This window comes from Homalodisca vitripennis, unplaced genomic scaffold (assembly GCF_021130785.1).
Source record: "Homalodisca vitripennis isolate AUS2020 unplaced genomic scaffold, UT_GWSS_2.1 ScUCBcl_3500;HRSCAF=9067, whole genome shotgun sequence".
NCBI classification, from domain to species: domain Eukaryota; kingdom Metazoa; phylum Arthropoda; class Insecta; order Hemiptera; family Cicadellidae; genus Homalodisca; species Homalodisca vitripennis.
Window position 1 is genome coordinate 2,716 of NW_025779610.1, and position 25,018 is coordinate 27,733.

At 31.4% G+C, this 25,018-nt stretch overlaps 1 protein-coding gene across 1 annotated transcript in view; it reads right to left on the bottom strand.

The window, feature by feature from the left end:
• Positions 1-2,026: 2,026 nt before the first annotated feature.
• Positions 2,027-25,018, bottom strand: part of LOC124372563 (poly(A)-specific ribonuclease PARN-like) — a 28,764-nt gene continuing 5,772 nt past the window's right edge. The window contains 10 exon segments of the mRNA XM_046830964.1: positions 2,027-2,171; positions 2,356-2,411; positions 3,605-3,833; positions 4,285-4,371; positions 7,449-7,501; positions 8,406-8,481; positions 12,580-12,687; positions 14,119-14,237; positions 20,184-20,305; positions 22,808-23,087. Of these exon segments, the coding sequence (XP_046686920.1) occupies positions 2,065-2,171; positions 2,356-2,411; positions 3,605-3,833; positions 4,285-4,371; positions 7,449-7,501; positions 8,406-8,481; positions 12,580-12,687; positions 14,119-14,237; positions 20,184-20,305; positions 22,808-23,087 (1,237 nt within the window). The 3' untranslated portion in view covers positions 2,027-2,064.

The window sequence follows — 25,018 nt, forward strand, 5'->3', positions numbered from 1 at the left end:
GCAGAGGACTTTGGACAGCGAGACTGATTAAGAACCTTAGAGAGTGAGTATATGACAACATGGGGAGATAAATTTCTACCTCACCGATCTTGGCAAAATTCAAGTACTCTTTATTAAGATGGGTAAGTTTGAAAGCTCGCAATGTCCCTACGGAGATGTGGAGCACGATGATGTCAACCACTCGTTCTTCTTCTGCAGACGATGAGTAAACGAGAGGACACTCGTGATTTCCATAGACCAACTTTCATCGAACATTATTGTTCAGAAAATGATCTCTGACAAGCAGACTTCGAATTAATTGTGTCTCTTCTTATGTAGAGGAGGTGCTGGAAACCAAGAAATTATTAGAAAGGTAATACAGTCTGGTATTGCCCAACCGATAGCCTGATACTGTAGAAGCCCTTTGTTGGCTTAAGTAGACACCCTCTTGAAGTAATGCAGAAAGTAGTCCCAAGGGAGAGGGATGCCTAGCATGGTGGAGTTTTAGTAGGTACGAGTTCTACACACCAGCGAATTTGGTGCATCAGCATTTCTCAATCGATAAAAAAAAACATGTAAATATTGTACATTACTCGGCCATTAAGAGTTTTTCAAATAAGCATGACACCAGTGTACTGTACTTACCACACTTTCTTTTATAGAGCATAAAAATTTGAGAGAGCCACTCGAAGTAGTATTTAATAGCCAGGGCCGTATCTATAAAAAAGTTTGTGGGGGCACTCGATCGTGTAGCTATTTGCCAGAGCCTTAGCTATTATAATTATTATATTTAAGTTATGAGGCATATGTTTACCAAATTTAAATTTTCTGGGATTTTGGGAAGTTGAAAACTAGTGACACTGCTTTTTAAATATAGAGATAATGAAAATGTTTTACATTTTCAAGCATGACACTAGCGAACTGGTTGCTTAATAACTTTACTTTCTCAATATTGAATAATATTTTAGCTTCTGATACTGTACTTTATATGGTGGTCTACAGAAATTTTCAGTACTTCAGGAATATTACATATTGTATTTTTTTGTAGTAAAATATTTGTTTACTTTACTTTAATTACAAATACTATTTATAACTTTGTGAGAATTTTAATTGCTGTTGTTGTACTACATATCAAGATAGATAACCACCACTCATATAATGGACGAAATCCATTTGAGTAGACATTGTGTTTAAATTTGATTGATAAACTAGCCATTTTATTACCTGCAACTTCACACAAAATTTTTTTAGGTTTTGCACCTGTATGAGCACTTTTGGTTTGAGTGAATTATATTTCCGATGCCGATGTTGAGAGTTAGCCTTGTTGACACAATTGAGAAAATACGTCAAAAGTGTTTATCTATGTCCATTGTAAATTACTCCGTTCTTAGTATTTTTTTTCCATAGTTGCTTGTTTTCCCATCAAGGAGATATATATATATATATATATATATATATATATATATATATATATCAAAGATCAGAGAACCCTACTTCTGTTAAAAGACAACTAAGTTGGGTTTTATGACAATATTTAAATTTATACTAAAAGCTAGATAGGCTAGTAACTTACTTTTATATTTGGATTATAATACTAACCAACACTGCGTACTATTTGCTAAAATGTACAGTTATAAGAATATTTTTATAAAACTTTTAATTTTCTTTCTAGCTTCTCTTACTCTGTGCTGAACAGTAGTTACAATACAGGTTGTAATAAGAAGTGTTTTTTTGATATTAAGATTACTCTATTCCTTCAAGAGTATAAATGTAAAGAAATACATTAAAAAGTGGTTAAATTAATTAAATATGTAGTTTGTACTATCATAGTACAATATGTTATCAAATGAAAGTATTATTTACCTATTACTTTCTATCTAAATATTAAGTAATAACGGATGTTATTTTTTTAAATACTTTCAACATAAATAAAGAAATGTGTATAGTACACTCTTAAGACAAGTCTCTTCTGCTCCCAGGTGGCAACTCACATTACAGATTGTTTAAAGGGGTTACTATATTTCTCTTAGTTAAATAAATAACACAGTTACAAACATATTTTTCTTTATTAAGCTAGTAACAATACTACCAGTCTAAGTTCTCTTCGAATAATTTATGTCTTGTGTTGTCAGTAGGAGATTTTGATACTTTCCTCTTCTTTCGAGGGTGTTCTTTTGTCTGTGTATCTTTTTCTGAAAATAATAGTAACACTTAAATTGTTTCCAGGAATAATAAATATAAACAATTATTAAAGCTGTTTCCAAAAGTTCAAAAAACCTGTTATTAAATTGAAGTATTGGTATCACATTTTAAATTACTATTTAAAAAAGCATAATGAAACACAATAAATGTTCATACAAATCATAAAAATATTACCTGAATCTTCAGATTCTTCTGGAATGGGATCTACACTGGGCCTCTTAAGTGAACTCCTGCAATAAAAATATAAAATGTAACAAATTCATCAAACACCACAAGGTATTGTATTATGATTGTACAATACAATGGGTTATGGATAAGATCAATGTAAAAATGTTTACTAACCCTCAGCTAATTACCCAGGAATGACAAGCAAGAATTTAACAAAACAGATTGTTTGTAAATTTTTGAAAGCAAGAAATAATTTAGTATAAAAATTAATTTATACGCTGTATTATTGGAGAGAATTTAACTATTTACAAACAATGTTATTTACATTATCTATTCTACTTTCGTTTTGTATTTTTATAAGTTGTACGAAGTATGACTTCTATACAAATAATTGGAATTTTTTGTAAAAGTAATTCCGAATTTTGTAGTAATACCCGATTTTCTTACAGGAGTTACTTCAAGAATTCAGTCATTAAAAACCCTTTTTTAAATATAAACTGTTACCATGAAGTTACAGTTCGGAACTGACATATTAAATTGTTTTAACTATGTAATGTTTTCAAGAACTGTCAACTTTTGATAAAACTTTTTATGATTAAAGGTTGTAAAAAGCTAGGTTTTAACACAAGAGTTTTGATAGGGCAGGATGCCTTTACCAGGCTAGAAGGATATTTCTCTTCTTAGCATAAAGACTGCCCACTTAGTTACACTCTGAGAGATTCAGTTTGAAGTATCCAATGTTGCCAAATTGCAGAAACAAAGAGGTTTGTACTTTCAGTGGGTCTATTTTACTAGCTATAAAATATAGGCAAAACATATTATATCTACACAATTTATACAGTTCATGTTTTCAGTTCTTTAATAAGTGTGCAAGAAAAGGGGGGTGTAGGTAAAGAGATTATCTATGTTTAGATTGGATGACTTTTTGGATTTGGTTACCCATCTCTTCAGATGAGAGTAACTGGTCTGATTGGGTGGACATTTTGATTTTTTTGGATGTAAATCAGTTTAAAGAAATTATATTGTAGGCCCCTTTACTTCTGAAGGTTGATGGTTAAAATAATTTATCCTAGTTGAATAATTTTGAAATGATACACTCTGATACTATATAAATAAGTTTCATTTTACAATCCTCAAGTGGAATAAAACTCAGTGATGAAGAATTATTTACTGCTGTTTGGGATATATGGAAAACTCATTTAATTTGTGAATTACAATGAAACTGTGAGCAAATAAAAAGAACAAAGTAACTTACTCTTGGCTGAGACTGTGCTTCCGTTTTGGCCTGTTGCCGTTCTCCTCCCCCCCACTCCTCCGTTTGACCGGTGAGGCAGTGCCAAGGTTGTGGACAGCGTAATAGGTGGCCACGGTGACGCCGGCCGGCGCAGATGGTACCAGCTGCTTCATCACATTGACTGCCTGTACCTTGTCATGTAAACTGCAGTATGCTGTCCGGCTGTCAATCCATGAGACATACACACCACCTTTCAAGAGCCAAAAGCTTTAGTAAACAATGTTTTTTCCATTACCTCTGTTATTATTGTTAGTGCTTATTAATAAGTTGAGAAATAACACAAAGTACTGAGCTTGAAATTTTGAAAATCTTTGACTCTACATTTAAATAATTTTAAACTTAAATTACAAAATGGAAAACAGTAGTTTGTTAAGTTAAACTGAAAAAAAGTATCAAAGTAAACTCTATCACAAGTGTAAATTTGACATAAGCACAAAATGTACGAACAAACCATTTTTACATCATAAGATTCTTATTTGGAAGCATCTGAAATTTTTACTCTCCTGCCATTGGTTCAAGGCAAGAAATATCAAAATAAGGATCTTTGAATGCAGTTTTTAATCAAGAGAACCTGTTACTAGTCAAAAGATAAGACAATTGTGTCAGAAGTGAGGAATAGTACAAAATGCAGATGTAGTTACCGTAAGGACTAAACATGCTCGTTAAATCCGACAGTTTCCACTCTTCTGGGAATGTCACGTGGAATACTGCATCTCGGTTTTGTTCAGCTAAAACACACACAATAATAGTTATTTTACAAAGTAATTTTGTATGTGTGTGGTGTATTTCTTACAGACAAAAAGAGTATCAGACTTAAAAACATACATAAATTAGCTCTACTGAATAAATTTATGTTAAAACAAATTTTTACCACAAAACTTTTGCTTAAACATTATGAGAATAAAGGAAAATAATTGCACTAACAAATTTGATGCAGAAAAGCAATTACGTATCTCAACTGTACAAAAAATATGGATTAGTATAATTTACTTTACTTCGCCAGTCATTAAAATTATTATAATAGTGGTTTTAAATCAAATAGAGCTCAATATATAGAAATTGGATAAAAGCATTTTTTTGTGTTTAAGGACAAATTAAAAAGATTTAACAAAGAAGTATTTTAAAATCAATTATTTTTATGTAAACATATCTTTTTGATTTTCCTCTGGCCTCAGTTCATGTCTATCCTGAACTATTATATTTAGCATTAGATGATATTAATCCTCCAGTAGTCCACTATACAATTGCTCATGGTTCAGCAATTTTGTAAGATATACAGGATTATGTTTAAAAATTGATGAACGCACAATTAAAAAAAAAGAAAATATGTACTATAATAGATAGTTTTATTTAAAATATACCATATCTAAAACATTACATATAATTCAAAAATGATCTTAGAAATTTTATTTAATGCACCATGCAGATCAAAATTTAATTATTAGGTAGAATACACAAAAATTGTGCATTTCTCTCTACTTTTACATACTACAAAAGAACTATGTTACTTTTTTCAAATGCCACTGGTGTATGAGAGTAATACTTTGTTACCATTTAGGTTATTCAGTACAACTCGGTTGCTCAATGAAAAGTGAGATACACAAGAGTTTCTACCAGTACTAACTCACTCTAACTGCTAATGGCTAGCTTCTTACAACAATAATTTAAAGACAATAAACATCAATAACATGATAGATAGTGACTTGATGTGAAAGAACCACTGGAAGGTTAAGGGAGAACGCCAGTTAGCTGTTGGCCGTGGAACAAAGGCTTCACTTTTAACATAGGCATAAAGTTTAAAACTGTGTTGTGAATAAAAACTTGCCTCATATCCTTGAGTGTTTCATTTTAGAAATAAAGATTTCACTTAAAAACTATTAAAAACTTTACCAATAACTTAGCTAGAGTTAGCCCTACAATTAACCACTGGTATTGTTGTGCGACGGACTGAACTTCAGTAAAACTGTGTTGGTTAATTTTGCTCCTAAAACTAATCCTTTTCATACAGGATTGGAATATGAATACATAAGATAGAAAGTGGAATTATATCCTTAAAGACTAAAATATATCCTCCTTAACCATTCTGATTATATACTTACATACTAACTTACTAGCTGTATACAAGTTCAAATACAAATAAGTATATTTACCTTAAAAAACTTTTGTTAGGTTAAAATTAAACTTCCCATATTGGAAGTATATTAAAGTTCTAATATTAGTGCTTTTTCAATATTGCTATTGTATATTTACAAACATATTTAAAATTTACAGAGGTAATAAATGTTATTTACAAACCACAGAACCAGTTTGAAAGACTATAACTTTCACTTTTATTCAATTTTCACTATAAGTATCTAGTCCTTAATTTATTTGTTATTTAGTATTCTTATATCTTATTATTTATATGTTGCAGTGTTCTATTCCACTTAAAAAGCTATTTCATTTCATAACAGTTTAATTTTTCCAAATAACAATATTTCTTTATAAAAGTTACCAAAATTATTATTTTCTCAATAATAACCCTTCCAATTTTATAACCATTAACCCTAGAGCTAGTATGAAACGAATTTTCGTCGCCAAAGGCCCGTCCGATTTGGCAACGACGAATATTCGTCGCCAAAGTAGACATGTAGCCTACAGTTATTGAAATTTTAGGCAATTAAGGTCATATAAATGATTTTTATTTTATACATTCTGGAAGAGCAATAACTATAGTACCGATTTACTGTTCTTACTTCGATTATTGTCTTCTTTGTTTACCGTAAAACATCATTTTTTTGGACAGCTAACGTGAACGTAGTACGGGTCAACCACATTGTTGTGAAACTGTAAACAAGTGCCGGGTTTTGTGTTTGAGTTTACGAATCCAATAGTATTTGGTGTTGTTATTATAGTTTTTTTTAGCTTTCTTAGGTTATAGTTTTAGTTGTTCAGTATGGGTGAAAACTTTAGAGACAGATCAAATGATCTTAGAGAGCTCGCAGGGCGGGATCTAGTGACGCTGAGTGAAAAATGAAACTTTGTATATATTGTACATATTATGTAAATAAGGTAAGATTAAAATTTATTATTTTATTTTATTTTTGTTTTAACTGTCATACTTATATAAATGCAGTCAAGAGATTATGTTTACCCACGAACAATAATATGTATTAAGAAATGTACGCATTTTTGAAAATAAGTAAATATGGGTTCTTTTTCATACAAAGCCCTGTAACACATACGTTTTGAGGTAAAAGTTTCAATAATTATATATTTTTGAAATCAGGATAAACTTGCATATAAGTTATAAATTTACGGTTTTGATGTAAAGCTTATGGCTAAGCAGTTACACAACGGAATATTTACAAAAAAAATTTCCAAAAAACATTTTTCTTCCATTTTGTAAAAAAAATAAAAATATGTTTCCTTGGAAACAATAAGATATTGTTATTATAATGCTCTCCATATAGTTGTGAATACATTGACATATAATAGTTTATATTTGGACTAACAGTTATGAAATGTGATACATTATAAGAAACGTCTGCGAGGCTGTTAAAATAGAGCCGCCAGTACAGAGTGACACCATTGCCAGCTCTAGGGTTAAATATGTTTGTACATCACTAACTGGTTATACAGTATATTGTAAGGTATCCAGGTCAAAAAATTGAAAACGGTTTTGTCACAAGATTTAGGATTTTCCATAAACTTCATATAAATTAACAAGAAAAAAATGGAAGTTACAATTTGAATGTATAAGTATAGTAAATCAAACATGGCATAAACTTAAACAAAGAGATTAAGAAATAACAATTAAACTTACGGTCATCTTTCTCCAAGTCAATGTAGCAATCTATCACCTTCATTAGATACAACCTGTTAGACATTTCAACACTTAGCAATACTATCGAAGTAATAAACTATAAAACTACTTCAATTATTAAAACGATAATACTAACATTAAGTACTGCATAGTAATATTTCTAAGAGATATGATATAAACAGGTTGGATAACTTAACCAAAATCTGCCACAATCTGTTGGGGCACTCCCACCAATAAACATCTCAAACCACTCTTAATGCTTTATGTAAGTACAGAAAAAGGGTATAACGAAACCAGAATATTGAGATTTAAAACACTTGGAGCAATTGGAAAAAACTTTTAATTGTAAATATTTACTTGCAGACTTTGCCTGACGATGAAAACTTTGGTTTACTAAGGTCTCGACCAAAAAATAAATTATATTGAAAAAGTGTTGTTTTCATAACATTTACTACCATTGAGATTTAAGTTCAAAATAGGGGGAGCTTTTGATAATATCTCTTTTATAATAAATTATTAAAGCACTACTTTAAGTATCTCATTCAAAGGCAAAATAGCAGGAGCTAAAAAAACTGTTAAGAACATTTCTAGTTATTTTAACACCTTAACTGCTGGTCTATACCGAGTGAGACCAACTATTTTCAATGCCTTAAGGTACAGGTACAGTAACAGTCATGTTGTTCGTGTCAATTTAAGATTATTTGGAAGACAAAATATATATATTTTGGCAGAAATATCAAACATATTTTGTAAGTAAATAAATATGAACCTGCGATACTATTAATGAAATTAGATCCCTTAAGTGGTCTAAACACCACAGTAGTCATATCAGAGTGATACAAACAATATTATGTACTATTTTCTTTTTTTAATTACTTCCACTAACTCATTTCTGCTAGAATACATATAAAAACAATAGGCATTCTTAAATTTAATAAAACATTTTAATTTACTTACCTATTGATTACAAAACCAAGGTGTGGAGATGTGGCTGACGGTAGTTTCATGGCTGATTTCACTTTTTTGCTTTTTGCTGAAACACACTGAATATAGATAAGACAGTAAAAGAGTATTTAAAATATGAAATCAATTTGTATGCATTTAAAACAAGTACTCAAATGTTAGTTGTATAATATAATTTGTATAGCCTATATTATGATATCTTTGAATAGAAAGATTGTAAACTTTTTGTAGGCTATACATGATATGAAGCTTTTAAAATATTGTCTCCCTAATTTATCTGTAAATTACGGCTTAATACAACCAGGTTTTGAACAAATAAGTCTTGTAGTGTAAAATTAAAAAGGCTGTGATATTAAAGTAGCTGTCAATCTTTTATATATAGGGTGTATTTTAAAGTACTGATACACCTGGATATATTCAAAATGGATTGAGATATCGATGTACATCTTCACCAAAATTTATTAAAACACTTTTTAAAGATTTTTTGGAGGATAAAATTATTTTCCCCTCTTCCTTTTAAAGGAGGTTAAAAGGAGATAACTTTAACTTTCCGAATTGCATCTTGTGAGATGTCTTTTTAAAGGCCATTTTAAAAGAAACACAAAGACACTAAAAATTCTCTATGTTTCTAACAATAGTAATGGGTAAATAACAATGCATGCGTCATATCTGTCAGTAAGACTTTTAGGTGTACAGCTTATCCCTTTTGCATAGTATCTACTTTTTGTGGTGTGCATTGTTTTTGTAAGAGGTTTTCTTTGTCTAGGTGGCATTACAATGTAAGGGATTATTTGTCCATAACACTAGCTAGAAACACTGTAGATAAGTTTTATTCATGTGCATTGTGTCTTTATTGAATAAACATTTTAAATGACATGTCACAAGATAGAGGTTGCAATTTGAAAATTTAAAGTTACCCCCTTTAACCCCCCTTTGAAATGGGAAGAAGATTTTTTATCATCCAAAAATAAAATAAAAATATTTTAATTAGTATAATGAAAGTTGTGCATCGATATCTCAATCCATTTGGAATATATCCGGGTGTATTAGGACTTTATTTACATCCTGTATGTCGGTATATACATATATAAAGTCCCTTTAAAACTAAGGCCTATTTCACTTCATTTAGCATGTATCTGTCAGTGTTTAAAATTGAAAGACATAACTCATAACATTGAAATGGTTAAAGTTACACATTGTAATTTTGTAAATTTTTATATATTATTAGGATGGTACTTTCTGCTGAAATAAATAAAAACTTACTTTAACAACTTGAAGAATGGCGGTCTTTGAAAAGTTTAAAGCAAAATGTTTTGAAAACCCCAGTGAAGATAAAAAGTCAACACACCTAAAAGTTAGCTTGTAAAAGGAACAACATTTAATACATTATTTATTAAGAACGGATAATAAATAATGGAATATATGAATGTTTACTACTCTTGTACAATCTGTGTCTGTATATTAACTGAAATGGACTGTAAAGACGAATTTAATTCAGAAATATCTAACGATGAGTAATGTAGCCTTTGCTCACCTTTCTACAGTATGTTTAGATTGATTTTTTTACTGAATTTAAATTAATTTGTTACCATGTGAATCACGAATGTCAATGTATATCATTGTAAATCTGGTAGTAGCTTAAATAATATACCAATAAACAAAAGTAAGTTCAATGATGTTAGTTGCATTTTACATTTAGTTCAATCAGTATTATTAAATATATATTTTATAATTGCGTTTTCAGCAGGCCAACGAAATCCGCACATATACTGTAGTCAGGGGTATTTATGATTGGTATTACATTGTGCATATTGCCCAACATTATTTAAGCATGGTACTATAAAGATCCCAAATAGCTCTGACCAGAAGTGCAGACCACTGATATCAACATATATACCTGTAGTCAGGAGTATTCATGATAGGAATTACACTGTGCCTATCGTCCAATGTTATTGAAGCATGATACTATAACGATCCCAAATGCCTCTCGTCATAATTGTGGATTTCAGTTCACCCTCAGTGCAACGCCACATTTCTGGCAGAAGATGTAAAACAGCCTTCGATACAATGCTTATAATTAAACTCAAATAACTGAAGTGCATACACTTATAACATGTACCCGATACAAAAATAAAATAAATTATCCGCCAACTACAAGCAATAATTAAACAGCAAGGATTGTTATCTGGACTGTAAAAATATTGTAATGATCATGAACCACTTGTCTGTTGATATAATTATATGACAAATAATTCATGCATCACAATAGCGAATATTTATATTTATTACATCAACTTATGGCGACAGTAGGCTCATACATAAATTTGATCATTACTTTCTTGAGCTGTTTGTTTGATTTACTCATCTTTTTCGTAAACAACATGTAAATCAAGCAGTGTGCAAGAATAGCGGAAACACCTAATGGTCGGCAACGATATGGCAACATCTCATCAAATTTCAACATTAAGTTTGAGCGGGTTACAATAGTGATGTGCTGTGTTTTATAAGTGGTAGTTTCTAGGTCTGAGAATGGCCTACCTATTTCAATAAAAACCATATTGATTTATTGAGGTATAAACTTGTTTGTTTATTTTCGAGCAACTGTTTATTTACTTTTGAGTAGCAGTAAACAATGCATAGATGTAGCAGCAAATATACTTATAATTTACCAGACATAGAAAATACGGTTTTTAAATCATGATCTGTTTACAAAACTAAATCTATTTCATAGCTTTTATTATCTAACAATGATTTATAAAATTTTACCAAATAATTTTATAGAATAAATAAGACCATGTATTGGGTTACTTCATATGTATAAAATATTTGCCTAACTCGTACCAACAAAGAGTATCAAATATACCAGCAGTTTTCTACTTAGAGTTAGTTTACTTGAAAATAGCAGTTTTCTTAATAAATTGTACATAAACTCAACTACTCATTTCTTACTGTTTTCTTCAGCGATATCTATAGAATAATAAAACACACTAAACATAATTCATTGACATACATATTTTTTTCCATAAGGTGAAACTTAAAATTACAAAATTAAATTTAGATAATTTTGGGGGACCATGCACATTACTATAAAAGTTGGAAATTAATAATTTCAAAATAGGTCAAAGATAGAACAAATTCTAATTTCAGAAAATATGGAGTTTGTAGAATAAACAATTATTTGGCATGCAGTGTTGTAAGGTCATGCATATTTGTAAAAGCTGTGTTTCAAAGAAAATAAAAAATAATATTTGTATCAAATTACAGTCAATAATTAATTAGGGTAATATACTTATAACTATAATTAATCTAATTTTGGGTAGTAGACATATAATTTAGACTAGTGTTCGCTTTAGTTTCAAATATTATACAATATTTTTTAAGTACATTGGAGGAAAATATGTAGTATGTGCACCATGCAATATCTATTGTTAAAAAAAAATATCCACCAATTGTCATTTTATTTTCAATGTTTCTTGACTGAAAAAATTATCTCCAGATGTTTTGTTTTTACGAAGAACGTTCATTTAATAAACAGATATTGTATTTTCTGACTTATTTTTCTTATGTGGTGATTTAATTAAACATCATTTTCTTAAATTTTATGTTTGTTTATTATTAACCTATTTTACATCATGCTTTTCGGAATTTCAGTTCCATTTACATAGAATCCGATAAACTTAACTCCTAACTTTACACACAAAAAAAGCATTAGTTTCACTTTATTTGTGTCCTTTTCCATAAAATCACATGAAATCTTTTGCTAGACGTAGTTTGCTAACAAAGTGTTTCCTGACATGATTATATGAACTTTTTATTATTTTGATGAGAGGAAACCACCTGATAAGTTTGTCGGGTTCCTCGTGGAACACCTTTATGTTAATCAGGGATCCTAAGAACGTCCATGTAAAATTTCAGTATGGACAATTAAGTAGTTTTTACACGATTGAGTAAAACTCACACACAAAAACATATAGACAGATATTATTAGAATGTTATATAATAGTATAGATATATTGTGTAATAAATTTTGAAAAACACTAAATTCTACTTAAAATTAGAAAGCTGTTATGTACAAACTAACAAACAATAAAAATAACAAAGATAATAAGTCTAAACATCAAATGGTTGTTACAACATTTTAGGTTTGATATAGATATGTTCAACATACCAAGGTGGTTGGATAGAGCTATGGCGATGGTGCCTGTAATGTAAGCATCAAACCCGGCTTCATGTTCCTTTTCCTCCAACGTCGTGTAGGCATGTTCTCCTTCCGGCTCTTAACAGTAATAAACAAAATTAAATAAACATTTTATTTTGTTTCGTACAAAATGTCACTAACCACAAACAAAGTTAGCTATGGTTCGAAGAATTGATTCAATTCAAATGTAGAGTTCAGCTCCAATTCATCTTCCGCTTAATGCAGTGCCTGAACTCTGACAGTGTCATATACTTCATCCGTGGAATCTAGACTCAATGTCAGTCTAAAGAAATCAAAAACCAAAATCTGGGATGAAAAAGCTCAAAACGAACTCTTTGCATCGTTCCCACATAAGACACCCCTAGATTACGAAATCAAGTTTAATCTATATGAATGAGGGATTCTCATTGTCTTATCAGGTGCACAATTGAGTGCAATATAATATTTTAGACATGATCCCAAAGCTAAGTTTTCTATACATAAAGAAATGATGCAAAAATAGCTTTGAGCTTCTTCGTCACCAACTTATTTTTTAGACGGACCTTGCCTCCAGAATTCTGGAGTCAAGTCTGTGACAGAGTCAGATTTCAGACGCTGCAATAAGCAGAAGGTAAAATGGGGTTTCTTCAGCTACTTGTCATAAGTGAACGATAAAAAGGCATGCAATGATGTTTAAAAATGATCAAGAACAGTAAGATAATGATGTTTACTAAATGATCGAGTATGGTGAGAATGTAATATTAATGTATTAGGTATCAACATTGTACTTTTTAGATGACAGGGCATTTAGCAGCCAAAAGGAACAAAACATAACTTTAAGAGTGAGTAAAATAGGCTTAAGTATTATAATGAAATGAAAAATGATCTGTACTTTATTCCAGATTGAAAGTTCGTTATTGAAATGGGTGTATTCTTGGCATTCTGAAACATCCTTTCAATAAACTGTAAGCTAATTAATGTTTATACAATAGTTGTTTAAAAATGCTGTGTTTTGTAAAATCCTAAAATGCCAAATTAATGCGTTGAAAATAACTTTATTCAATTTGATAATCTGTTTACTTTATCGTCTGGAAGTAGTGAAAATCATATCAAAACAAAGAAGAACTTCTCTAAGGAAAAGTATCGTCACTGAAGATATTGAACTTGTTGTTTGTTGTTGTTCTGTTGCACTATCACCGACTCAGCCAGTACATAAGAACTACGCATTCTCTGGTTGCCTAGTGATTTCTTGGTTATTATTACACCATTGTCAATGCTAGTGTATATACATATATATATATATATATATATATATATATATATATATATAAAACAACCTTTAAAGAGAAACACTATAGAATAAAGCTGCAAAAATAAAAATTAGAAAATGTTCTCTATTACTTACTTATTTGTAAGAGTAGTGTTTGTACATCATACTCCTCAGTTTTTTAAAACGTGCTTCATAGTTCTATTGAGTCATGATAAATGATAAGGATTAATAAATCAAGATAGCAAATCAAAAAAGCTTACCAACTTCCAACAGTTGAAAGGGTTGTTGCGACACAGTAGCCAATAAGTGTGACAACACACTAGATGGAACTGCTTCGTTGAGCGGGCGTATGGAACACATGAATTTGGTGTCCAGAATACTGTGGAAAAAAAGATTTCTCAGCAAGTTGTTGTTATTTAAGAAAAATCTATCAAAATGTTATATCATATTAAAATTACAATAGACTTTACTATAAAAGTGGATTAATAATACAATAATATTGTGTTGAACTTAATTTTTTAACTTCAAATAATAAAAAATAATAAATTATTTTGTTAATTTAGTACTGTTCAAAATTCAATAAAGTATTCAAAGGTATACTATATGTGCATAAAAAATTCACAAAACAATATTAAGTTATTCAAATTAATTAACTTAATAATTTTATGTACAAAACTGAACACTATAGTTTTTAGTCTGAAATATAAAAGTATTTTGATGCCATATTATCAATAACATTAACAAATTCAGGTTGTTGCAATTTCCTGTTTACAAAGAAATTGTATTTAATTAAATTTTGCGTCACAATTATTTGATCGTGAGAGGATTAAAAATGCAATAAAAAACATAAGCCATGCCAAAAGATCCAATATCAGGCACTGAACTAGAGATAACAACTACAAACACCTGCAAGTTTGGCATTTTCAGGGTTAAACAATCAATTATTTTATCAATCTTCATTAACAAAGTTATTTGAAGAAGACGTATGTGTTTTATGAGTTTCTCATGATCATGAATAGTTTAGTTCGAAAAATAGTCAAACATTCAAACATAGCATTACTTATTTATAACCCACAAAGTTCATTGACCAAGAAGATGATGCGGGCTGTACGTAACCCACATGTCTTGCCAAAAAAGACGAGTTAGCTATCCCGTAGCCCGCTTTTTGTTTTATTAGAAGTTTACGATGTTCATGAGTCACAAAACATTGTAAAAGAATGATTTTCTCTGCTAATGTAGATACATGACCTTTTTACAAATATTTATGTGGTCATCTTGTATTATTTATCATCTACATCTTTTTCACATTGTGTAACAGCTATCGTCGCACCATGTAATTCCAACTGTATTGTTATACAATAGACAAACTTCTTTATTTACATATTCATTAAGAACAGTTATAGAGTTACATAATATTATTACATAAGTATGGATGATGAATGTTTATACATTTGTGTTTCAGTTAAAAAGTCAAGGTACATTTTGAAATCTCCATGTTTCATTGCAGGCATTGAGGAACTCGTCCAGTGAATAAAATGGTTGATTTACTAGGATGTCATGCAGTTTTCCTTGTAGGGCACTCCTCTTCAATCTTCTCATTGTTTCTGGGAGAGCGTTCCACAACTTCCAGCCGATATAAGATGGTTTTTCTCCATAAATTGCTGTGCGATGTGGAGGCAGAACGTAGTTGGCTGCATGGCGAGTGTTGTATGAATGGATGTCTTTCCCTGTTTGAAAACCCAGGCTGTGCACATGTAGAATTACTTCTTGGATGTATAGAGCAGTGACGGTCATTATGCCGAGGGTTTGGAAGGCTTGTCTGCAGCTTCGTTGAGGTTCAAGGTCAGCGAGGATTCTAATGGCTTTTTTCTGCAGGATGAGCACCTTGTTGAGGTTTCCGACAGAGGATCCGCCCCATACAGCAATCCCATACCTTATATGGGTTTCTACTAATGAATAGTAGGCTGTTTTGGCATTTTCTAAGTTTCCAATCCATTTTATGCGCTGAACAGCATAAATACCTATGCTGATTTTTTTGCAAAGGCCATCCACATGCTCTGTCCAGCCGAGATTTCCATCCAGGATGATTCCAAGGAATTTAACATGGTTTTCAATTTCTACGTCAGGTATTTTTGGAATGTAGTCTTGTCTTTTACTAAAGTTAATCTGTATTGTTTTTGATGGATTTACAGCCAGGTCATTTTTCCTGAAGTATGTTAGTGCTTTACAGAGGGAGTTGCAGGCGGTTGCATGTACTCCTTCTGCAGTGTCATCCCTTATTAAGAGTGTTGTGTCATCAGCATTTCACAGTTGGTATTGTGATCTTGGATGTATGCTGGGAAGTCATTGACAAATAAGACAAAGATGACTGGGCCCAGGACCGATCCTTGTGGCACTCCACGTGTGACTGGTAGGTGTTTTTATGGCCAAGTGTAATGCTCTGTATTTCAACTACCTGTGTTCACCCTGACAGATAGCTCATAAACCAGTTATTTGCTATGCCAGTAATGCCTAGAAATTTAAGTTTTTTTGATATGAGGTCATGTCCTAAACAGTCAAATGCTTTGCTATAGTCGAGGAGGAGAGCAGAGATGTATTTTCCTTTGTCTATTTGGTCAATTATGTATTCTACTAAGCTGATGATAGCTGATGTTGTTGATTTACCTTTAAGAAATCCATGTTGGCAGTTAGTAACTATGTTATGCTGCTCTAGGTAGGTCATAAGTCTATTGAGTACTACTTTTTCTATTATTTTTGAAAATGTCGAAACAAGTGAAATAGGACGGTAATTTTGAACTTCAGTGGTTGGTCCTTTTTTATGTTTTGGATACACTTTAGATTGTTTTAATGCAGTAGGAAATTGGCCAAGTCTGGAAGATCTGTTTATTATGCTGACTAGAAGTAGTATAAGCTCATCAGCACAATAATTTATACAATTTTAGCTGAATATTCATCCATTCCACTGGATGGTTTTGATTTAAGGGAATAGATGGCAGCTCTTACTTCTCTGAAATTTGTGGGGCCAAAGTTAAAAACAGTTTGGCAGTTGTCTACTATCGACTGGTCAATTTCTTTGTTATCCTGATTTCCAACTGTTTTCTGGTTACTAAGTTTCAGTGTCGTTTCAGCAACTTGAGAGAAGAAAGTGTTAAAATGTTTTGCAACTTCAGATGGGTTATTCACGACTTTGTCATTTATTATAAATACTGGATTGAGATGGGGTTTTGTGTTGTCCTTTTCTTTCATGGTTAATGACTCTCCATATGACCTTGGTTTTGTTTGCAGCTGATTTAATGAAGTGTGAGTTTGCATTTTGTCGTAGGGTTCTAAGTTTGTTGTCATAATTTTTTCCTTTCCACCATAACTGCTTTATCTTGGATATTTCCTGTCATTTCATATTTGTAAAGTGCCTTTAAGAAAATATCCTTGAGGTATTTTGTCTCATTGTCATAGCACAAAGTTTTTTTTGTTTTTTTTTCCTTTTACTTTTCTTCTTGGGGCAAGCAATGTCAAGGGATAATTTCAAGACTTCCAGAAAGATATCGTAAGCTGTGTCAGGGGCAAGATTGATAGTATCCCATTTTTTGTTCATCAGAAGAGATTTCAAGTTATCTAGGTTGGCTGGACTGAATTGTCTTTTGAAGGAAGTTTGCGGCAGAGTGTTTATTTCATAGCCGTTTATCTGACATATCTGAGCAGTATGATCAGAAAGTCCTGTTTGTAGAATGACTGTGTCAATGTTATAGTCAGGTATGTTGGTGCGTATACAGTCAATTGAGGTGGCTGTGTCATGAGTAATGCGGGTGGAAAGTAAGGGCAATCTTTTGATGTTGTAGGTGTGCAGTTCAGTTTCTAAGATTGTGTTGTCTATGGTTTTTTTCACCCTGTCTATGTTAATATCTCCGATCAGCACTAGGTGTTTGTTGTGTGCTTGTGTGTAGTCTAGGATGTTTGACAGAACATTTATAGTAGCCCTTGTATTTTCTCTGGGTGATCGGTATACTCCCAGGATGTGTATGTTTTTGTCAATTGACTCTACCGACACCATAGCCGCTTCACAGCAGAACTCTTGACAAAGGTGGGATATAACGGTTTCTGTGGTGCTCTCTGCTAGAGTGTCCTCTGCATAAATAGCTACACCTCCCAGCTTATGGTCTTCTCTGCTAATGTTTGCTATTAAAGAGTATCCTTCGAGTTTAGTACTCTGTAATTCTTTGCTTTTGGGGCCATGTTAGGATATTGGGATTTTTATTGCTTAGAAGGTGGTTTAGCCTATCAATCTTTTTATCAAGTCCACGAATGTTTTGATTCATTATAATTAGATTTTTTCTGGGGCTTTTTTTAGGTTTGAGTTTATGAAGTATCTGGTTTTGAATTTGGTCTGCTTCTGGTAGGTGTGAACTAAAAAATGTTTATGTGGTTCTGGCTGAGATTCCGGTACAATTATGGGAGTTGAAGTTTGAGTGGCTTCACTTTGTAAAATTCTATTAGTGTTTGTAGATAGTTGGGATTGCTGGATGTTGGATTTTTCATCTGATTGTCTTTATAGTCAGTTTTTTGCTCATTCCTGTTGTCACTGAAACGTTTTGTTTTGTCCGTGGTGTAGTCAATGTATGCTTCAGTTTTTTACTACAGGTTTGACTGACTCCTGGCATTGTAGTTAGGCTTGCATCTGTCATGGGTAAGGCAATAGTGGGCTCTGCCTTTGTTTTCCTTGCAGGTATAAACAGTTTTTGGTTGTTGATCTCTTCTGATGATCTATATACAGATGATTGTGTTGTGTATTTAATGCAATTGTGTTTTTTTATCCTTATTGCCAACCAATCAACATCAAATTTTGTACTCATACAAAATAAAGTAAAAAACTGAAAAGGTTTTATAGCATAAAATTTTTTGTTCTTATAATAAACCAACGATAACAAGATATTTTTTAACAAACAAAAAATATCAATGTAAAAAAATACAAACATGTTATATGCAATGAATTATAATTATATATATATATATTGTAGACAATTTTATTGTAAATTGTGGCTGTAAATCCGACTATAGAGCAACTAAAAATACATGTATGCATTTTCCTTATTTTTATCTTTGTCTTCTTCAGTACACCCTTGTGAAAAAAGTAGTCACTTCTATGTACCAGAAAAAATTACAAAACTTTTTATCTCCTCACAGGGTTAAGAAATGCTACAGGGTTAAGAGCACAGCTAAAGATAAATATATGAATTTTCAATATTTAAAAATAACTAAACTAATCAAATTAACATTTCAGAACATTTTGGAACAAAATAAATTGTTAACTACTATGACTGAAATTTACAGTACTGCTGATATGAGATACAACGAAAGTGAACTCCATTATACGTACGCTTACATATTGCACCCTAAAATATTACGTCAATCAATCATAAGTAAATGCCAAGGCAAAATAATAAATAGTTTAGAGTTTTACAAAAAAGCAATCCGTTATAAATAATCACCTGTAATAAGTTATCAATAAGATGTAATTTGTATTTTTCTTTAACCCTTCAACGCGTTTTGCCGTACTAGGTACGTCATGACACTTTTACTTAAGATCGCGTTTTTGCCGTACTGAGTACGTCATGGAGTAGTCGGTTATTTTTGTAGCTGTAACATATGACTATCGAATGTTTTCAATGAAAAATGTATACCAATCGAAAGGAGAAGATTCAAACTTTCGATTAATTGAGTCGATATCTCGAAAAAATCGATCTTTAGAAAAAATATCTGAGAAATCAGCTGCATTCAAGACGACGTCATTGCCGTGCAGCCGATCGTTTGTCAGCTTACGTTTGTTGTTGTTTACAGTCATTGTTAGTGTGATGGTTATGTTCAACTGACATATTCTTATGTGTTTTACGTTCCTTTGTTTAGTTATTATTATTAGTTTTACAAGCTAACTATATTGTTTTGAAGAAGGAAATCCCGTTTTGACAGGAACAATTTGTTGTGTTTTATAAACATGAGTTGGGGATGGTTTGTAGGTTAGCTAGCTTTTAGGGAAATTAACCTAAAGTAGGTTAATTTTGTTTAATTTGGCTAATTTTAAACACTAACAACATAGAAGTATAATAAAATAATTATAAACTTGGGTAATTTGCTTATATTATTTATAAAACACAAAATCTTTAAAAAGCCGCCAGAAAAATCAACGCAGGAGGGAGTATGACCATGAAAAAAAAAATAACGCGTTGAAGGGTTAAAGATTCTCAGACAACAAAAATAAATGTTAGAATAAAAAAGTGATCACCTTTTACTTATCCTAAACTAATGTATCAAGGACCAAGTGGATAGACTCCACTATGGGAAAACGGTATGCAGGAGTTCCTTAAACTCTTGGTAACTGTCTGGCAGTGGCTCACAGAACCTGTGCAGGACGTGACACAAGTCCAGCAGCATATTGTGTCCCACCACCAACTTTCTCTGGAACATACACAATAATATGTTGTATGAGTATAAGTATGTTAATGAAGTATCCATCTTAAAATAAAAAAGAAACGTTACAAAGAAACAAAACATTTAGTATATTGTAAATTAGCATATGTAAATTATAGTGTCAGTACACACGACAGAATCAACCTACAGCCACAAGTATAAAATATGGACATATTAGGCATGGGGCCATACTAGCAAGATGGTTGTTGGTGTGGGCACCTACTCTGTATCACTGAGATGTTAATATTAGGGCCAATGGTATGAAATAAGAGAAAATAAAAAAAAAACATATCATAGGTTGTACAAAATAAGAGTTTAATGATTTAAGGTAGATAATTGAAAGATGGTTTAACCCTATAAATGGCGGTCATTTGTGGTCTCAGTGGTAGGCCGTTTTTGGGTAAATTGCCGTGATCGTTAAACTTATTTTTAGAAAATATTATCTAAGTGATAACCTAGCAACATTATATATTTTTGTTTTCCTTATGAACTATAGAATAAGAATAATTATAATATTTGGTGCCTTACCATTATTTTCAGATTAATATCATTGTAGATGTGTAAACAATTTTTTTTAGAAAAAATAATTTTTAAGTTCTCCTGTCCGTCACTTTGAAACTACTGGAGCTACAAAATAATGTCAAATTCACAGAATATACACAATTTTATTCTAAACAAATTACTTCTTATACATTTTTTTCTATTTACAATAACAAAAAAGTTAGATGGGAAAAACTATGTATATGTATAAACTAGTTTTTTTACTCCCGAGTCACTAGAAGGGGCTTGTCTTTTCCTCCCAGTAGTGTAAGGCCTATAATAGTGGATGAGTTTGTCATAGCACAGTATATTTCGTAAATATAAAACAGGAATTGTCTTATCGCAAAACCCCTCCCCATCCTCAAACAGAGGTTAAAGTCGAGCGATCTAGTAGATAAGGTGACTACAGATTCTCGCCGCCCGTTCAGCTGGTGCACCGCATTCTTGTACTTTTCGTGCCGAAGTGTCTGTCGAGTGTGTCGCTTTGTTGTACTTCCGTGTTTTACTGTGTGTGTAATAGATTAGTGATGGGTGACACTATGAGAATTTGGGATTTACCCAGGAGCGAAGAGGGGGCCATTAGTTTTTTACAAGATCATGACTAGTTGCCTACATCTAAAATATGCGTTGCGGTCAGCAGTTGCTGCTGAAGGCGGTAATCCACTAGACTCACTCATCCTTGATATTACTGCTTTCTGGGCGTCACAGGAAACCCATTAACAATTAATAATCATTGTAAGTTTGTAATTGAAGAGTTGCTTTTTCGTTCTATAATGTTTTTTTTTTTTCTATACATTTTATTTGTTTGTGTTCCTCATACTGGTGTAGTCGGTATAATCCCAAAGTACCCCAACATTTTCCATGACGAACGAATAACCTAAACATTTACCGGTAACACAAACAACGCGATAAACAATAATATACTGACAATAACAGTACGCAAAGTCACCAAACAAAACAGTGACGAGACGAGAAGACAGCTGTTCTCTCATCTGCCACCAGGTCAAACGAAAACCGTCGGAATCATTTAAGCCAGCAAACATTAGTAACATGAATACACACTATACTATATGATATGTATAGGAAATTTCATGGAGAATACGATAGTTCAAACTAGGCCTAAAAATAATGGACGGTTGCGGAGCAACGGCCTTAAATGTGAAGCGATGGCTGTGACAGCGTGAATCATACGTCTCAGACGGCGCTTGCCACTTATAGGGTTAAATTACTTCAATGCCATTTTCAGAAAAATATTTAATATACTCAGTTTATAGGACTAAGTATGTCCTCTACAGTAATAAGGACATTTTGGCGACCCTTGTACATGTGCACTTATTGCCCTTATGGTCATTGACTGACCTGTGACTACCATTAAATTCTTATTTAATTCATAAACTTTAATAAACATGTAATCATTATACCAAAATAAAGATATAATGTCTAAATATGGAGTACTTATGATTAAGTAAAGTTAACATTCCAATGTATATGGTCTATTAAAATCATCATTTCACTACTTTGACTTATCAAATTAATGTCAAATTTAGAGAAATTTTCTTTATATTTACAAAAAACTAATATATTAAAAAAAATATTTCCATACACATTAATAAAAATGTTTAAAAAGAGCACAGTAGAGGTAACTTTTTCAAATAAGTTAGTGGCAGCAGCATTTAGTTGCTTCACTTCATAATTCTATTTTGGATTCAATTTAGATTTGGTTGTAAGTTTACACTAACATTGCCATCAACCAAATTCAAAACCCTACAGACTATTTACAACAGATATTCCCAGCACAGTAGGTGATAACATTTAGTTAATTTATTGAAAACAAAAAAACATTAATATTTAATAAAAAGTTATTGGATTGCTTAATTTTTAATTTATGAAAAGTAGTAATTGTCAGATCTCTTACTGAAACTACCTGTCAGTGTGAATCTATAACCTTACCGAATGAGATATAAGTCTTATCACATTGGAAAATCCAATAGCTTCATCTAGCTCCGATTCCTCATCTTCCAACTTCTTCTTTTCCTCTTCTGCCTTTTCTTCCACTGTAGGCGGTCTCTTCACCACCATGATACCATTCTTGGTCTCTATTCGGAGGTCATCGTTAGAGTAGCGCTTCCATACCTCTTGGTAGATCAGTTTTCTGATGAAACCATTGGTTGGTGGCAGTGTAAGTTCAACTGGACCATGAGTTGTTGAGAGGAATTCTGTGATCGAGTTACTGTAAAATTGGCAGTTACTTATTACATTTACTTAAATTCTAATATAAATAAATAACAATAAATAAGCTTTTGTAAAATTGATACAATAGTGAGAAAGAAAGACTAACCAAGAGAAATATGTCATTTTTTGTAAATAAGTTTAAAGTATAATGCAGTATTGCTTTTTCAATGATACTATGAATAGAATCTTATTTGTCATCACATTAAATTCCATGCAAATAAGTATCAGACACTTCATCCCACCAAGAGCCTTGCTTTTTTGCTATTACAATGTTTTTTATACACCTTAGCTACTACACATGCAAATAAAACACTTTTTTGTACACTTCTAAACACCTTGATGTCTACAACTAGCAACTACTATTACTAGATTGTTTTAAATTTTATTATATTTTGATTTTATATTTTGGAATGACTAACTAAATTTATCAGTAGGCCTAACCATGGAAAAGAACTTAAACATTGCTAAGAAATGCAAAAGTGAGATGAAAGCCAGCCTTACAGCACTATCCCTAAACTACTGATAACACTGAAGTTTCATTGTCAATACAAGACCAAAACAAGATTTCATCTAGTCTTTCTATTTCATCGAAAAACAAACCAGCCTGGAAGTGAAAGACACTGTATTGCTTCATCTAGTATAAAAGTGAATTTGACTTTTGCAAGTGCTGTCAATTGAGTGAAGGTGATTATTCGAAAGCCAGAGGAAATCTTTTAGTATCTGTAAATATTGCTCCCAATCAAAAATATTGTCATCAAAATGAGGTAAACTAAATTAAAACATAACTAGCGGATAGTTTAGTTCTAGACACAAACTTTGTTTATGATTTTGGAAGGAAATTTTTACACTAAGAGCCAATGATTACAAAAACAAAATTAGAATGTATCTTTTTTAAACATCAAGATGTTAACAAACCTTTTCTCTTTAGTAAAAGTATTAAAACGTGTAAAAAAAAATTCTACATCTATCAAGCCTAATTTTATATCTTTCTAATATCATGAAGAATTTTAAAATATAGAACTATATATTTAACAATATCTTTTATTCACTCACAGCACAAAATAGAAAAATATTATTTTTAAGAAAATTTCAATTTAAACTTAAATTATTAAAATGAAAATTCCAAAAAAAAATGTAATAAAGGTACCTATTTTGGTATTAATCGGAAGCTACTATTTTTGGAAGCTTATGTTACTAGTAGCACCAAAGTTAAAGGTAACCTTTACGAGCGTTCATGTGATCTGGCCTTGAATTTGCGTACTATCTCGAGGGATGTCTGTCATTTCTCAACCTACACAATGGATGTTAAAGTTGCCCTAAGTCCAAGTTGGAGCTCTTGTTATCTGCCATTACATCCTAATGTGTAGTGGAATGGATTAAAAATTATACCACATGTAGAGTACAAAGTGTAACAAAATATTAAACATTTTTGCAAATTTCAGTTTATATAATGTTGTTGGTTCTTGATGCTACTTAAGCTTATACATCCATATCCTCGGATCTCCATGGGTTAAACTGGGATGTAATAAACAGGTAAAAATAGGTCAGGCCAGTTGTGAAGGAAAAATGTTCAATTATTTTATTGAGCTTATTGACAAATTCACTATTCGAGTATCCATTTTCACTTGCCCGAGAATATATGCGATTTCTACATTTACAGGTTTTTGAATTACTAAGATTTGTAAAAGAACATGGTTTAAATTTTTAAAAATTCATTCATAATATAAATACAAAACACTTTAACTCTTTTAGGACGACAACAATGTTTGTAATTTTTTGATCCATAGTCTTCAATATGAAATTACTTAATAATAATTTGTTTAGTGGAATATTTATTTAAAATATTTTACTTTGCTTTTTGTGTTTTTTTTTATTTATTTTTAGTTTATTAAAAAACAAAATAGTTTACTATCAAAACAACATTTTTTT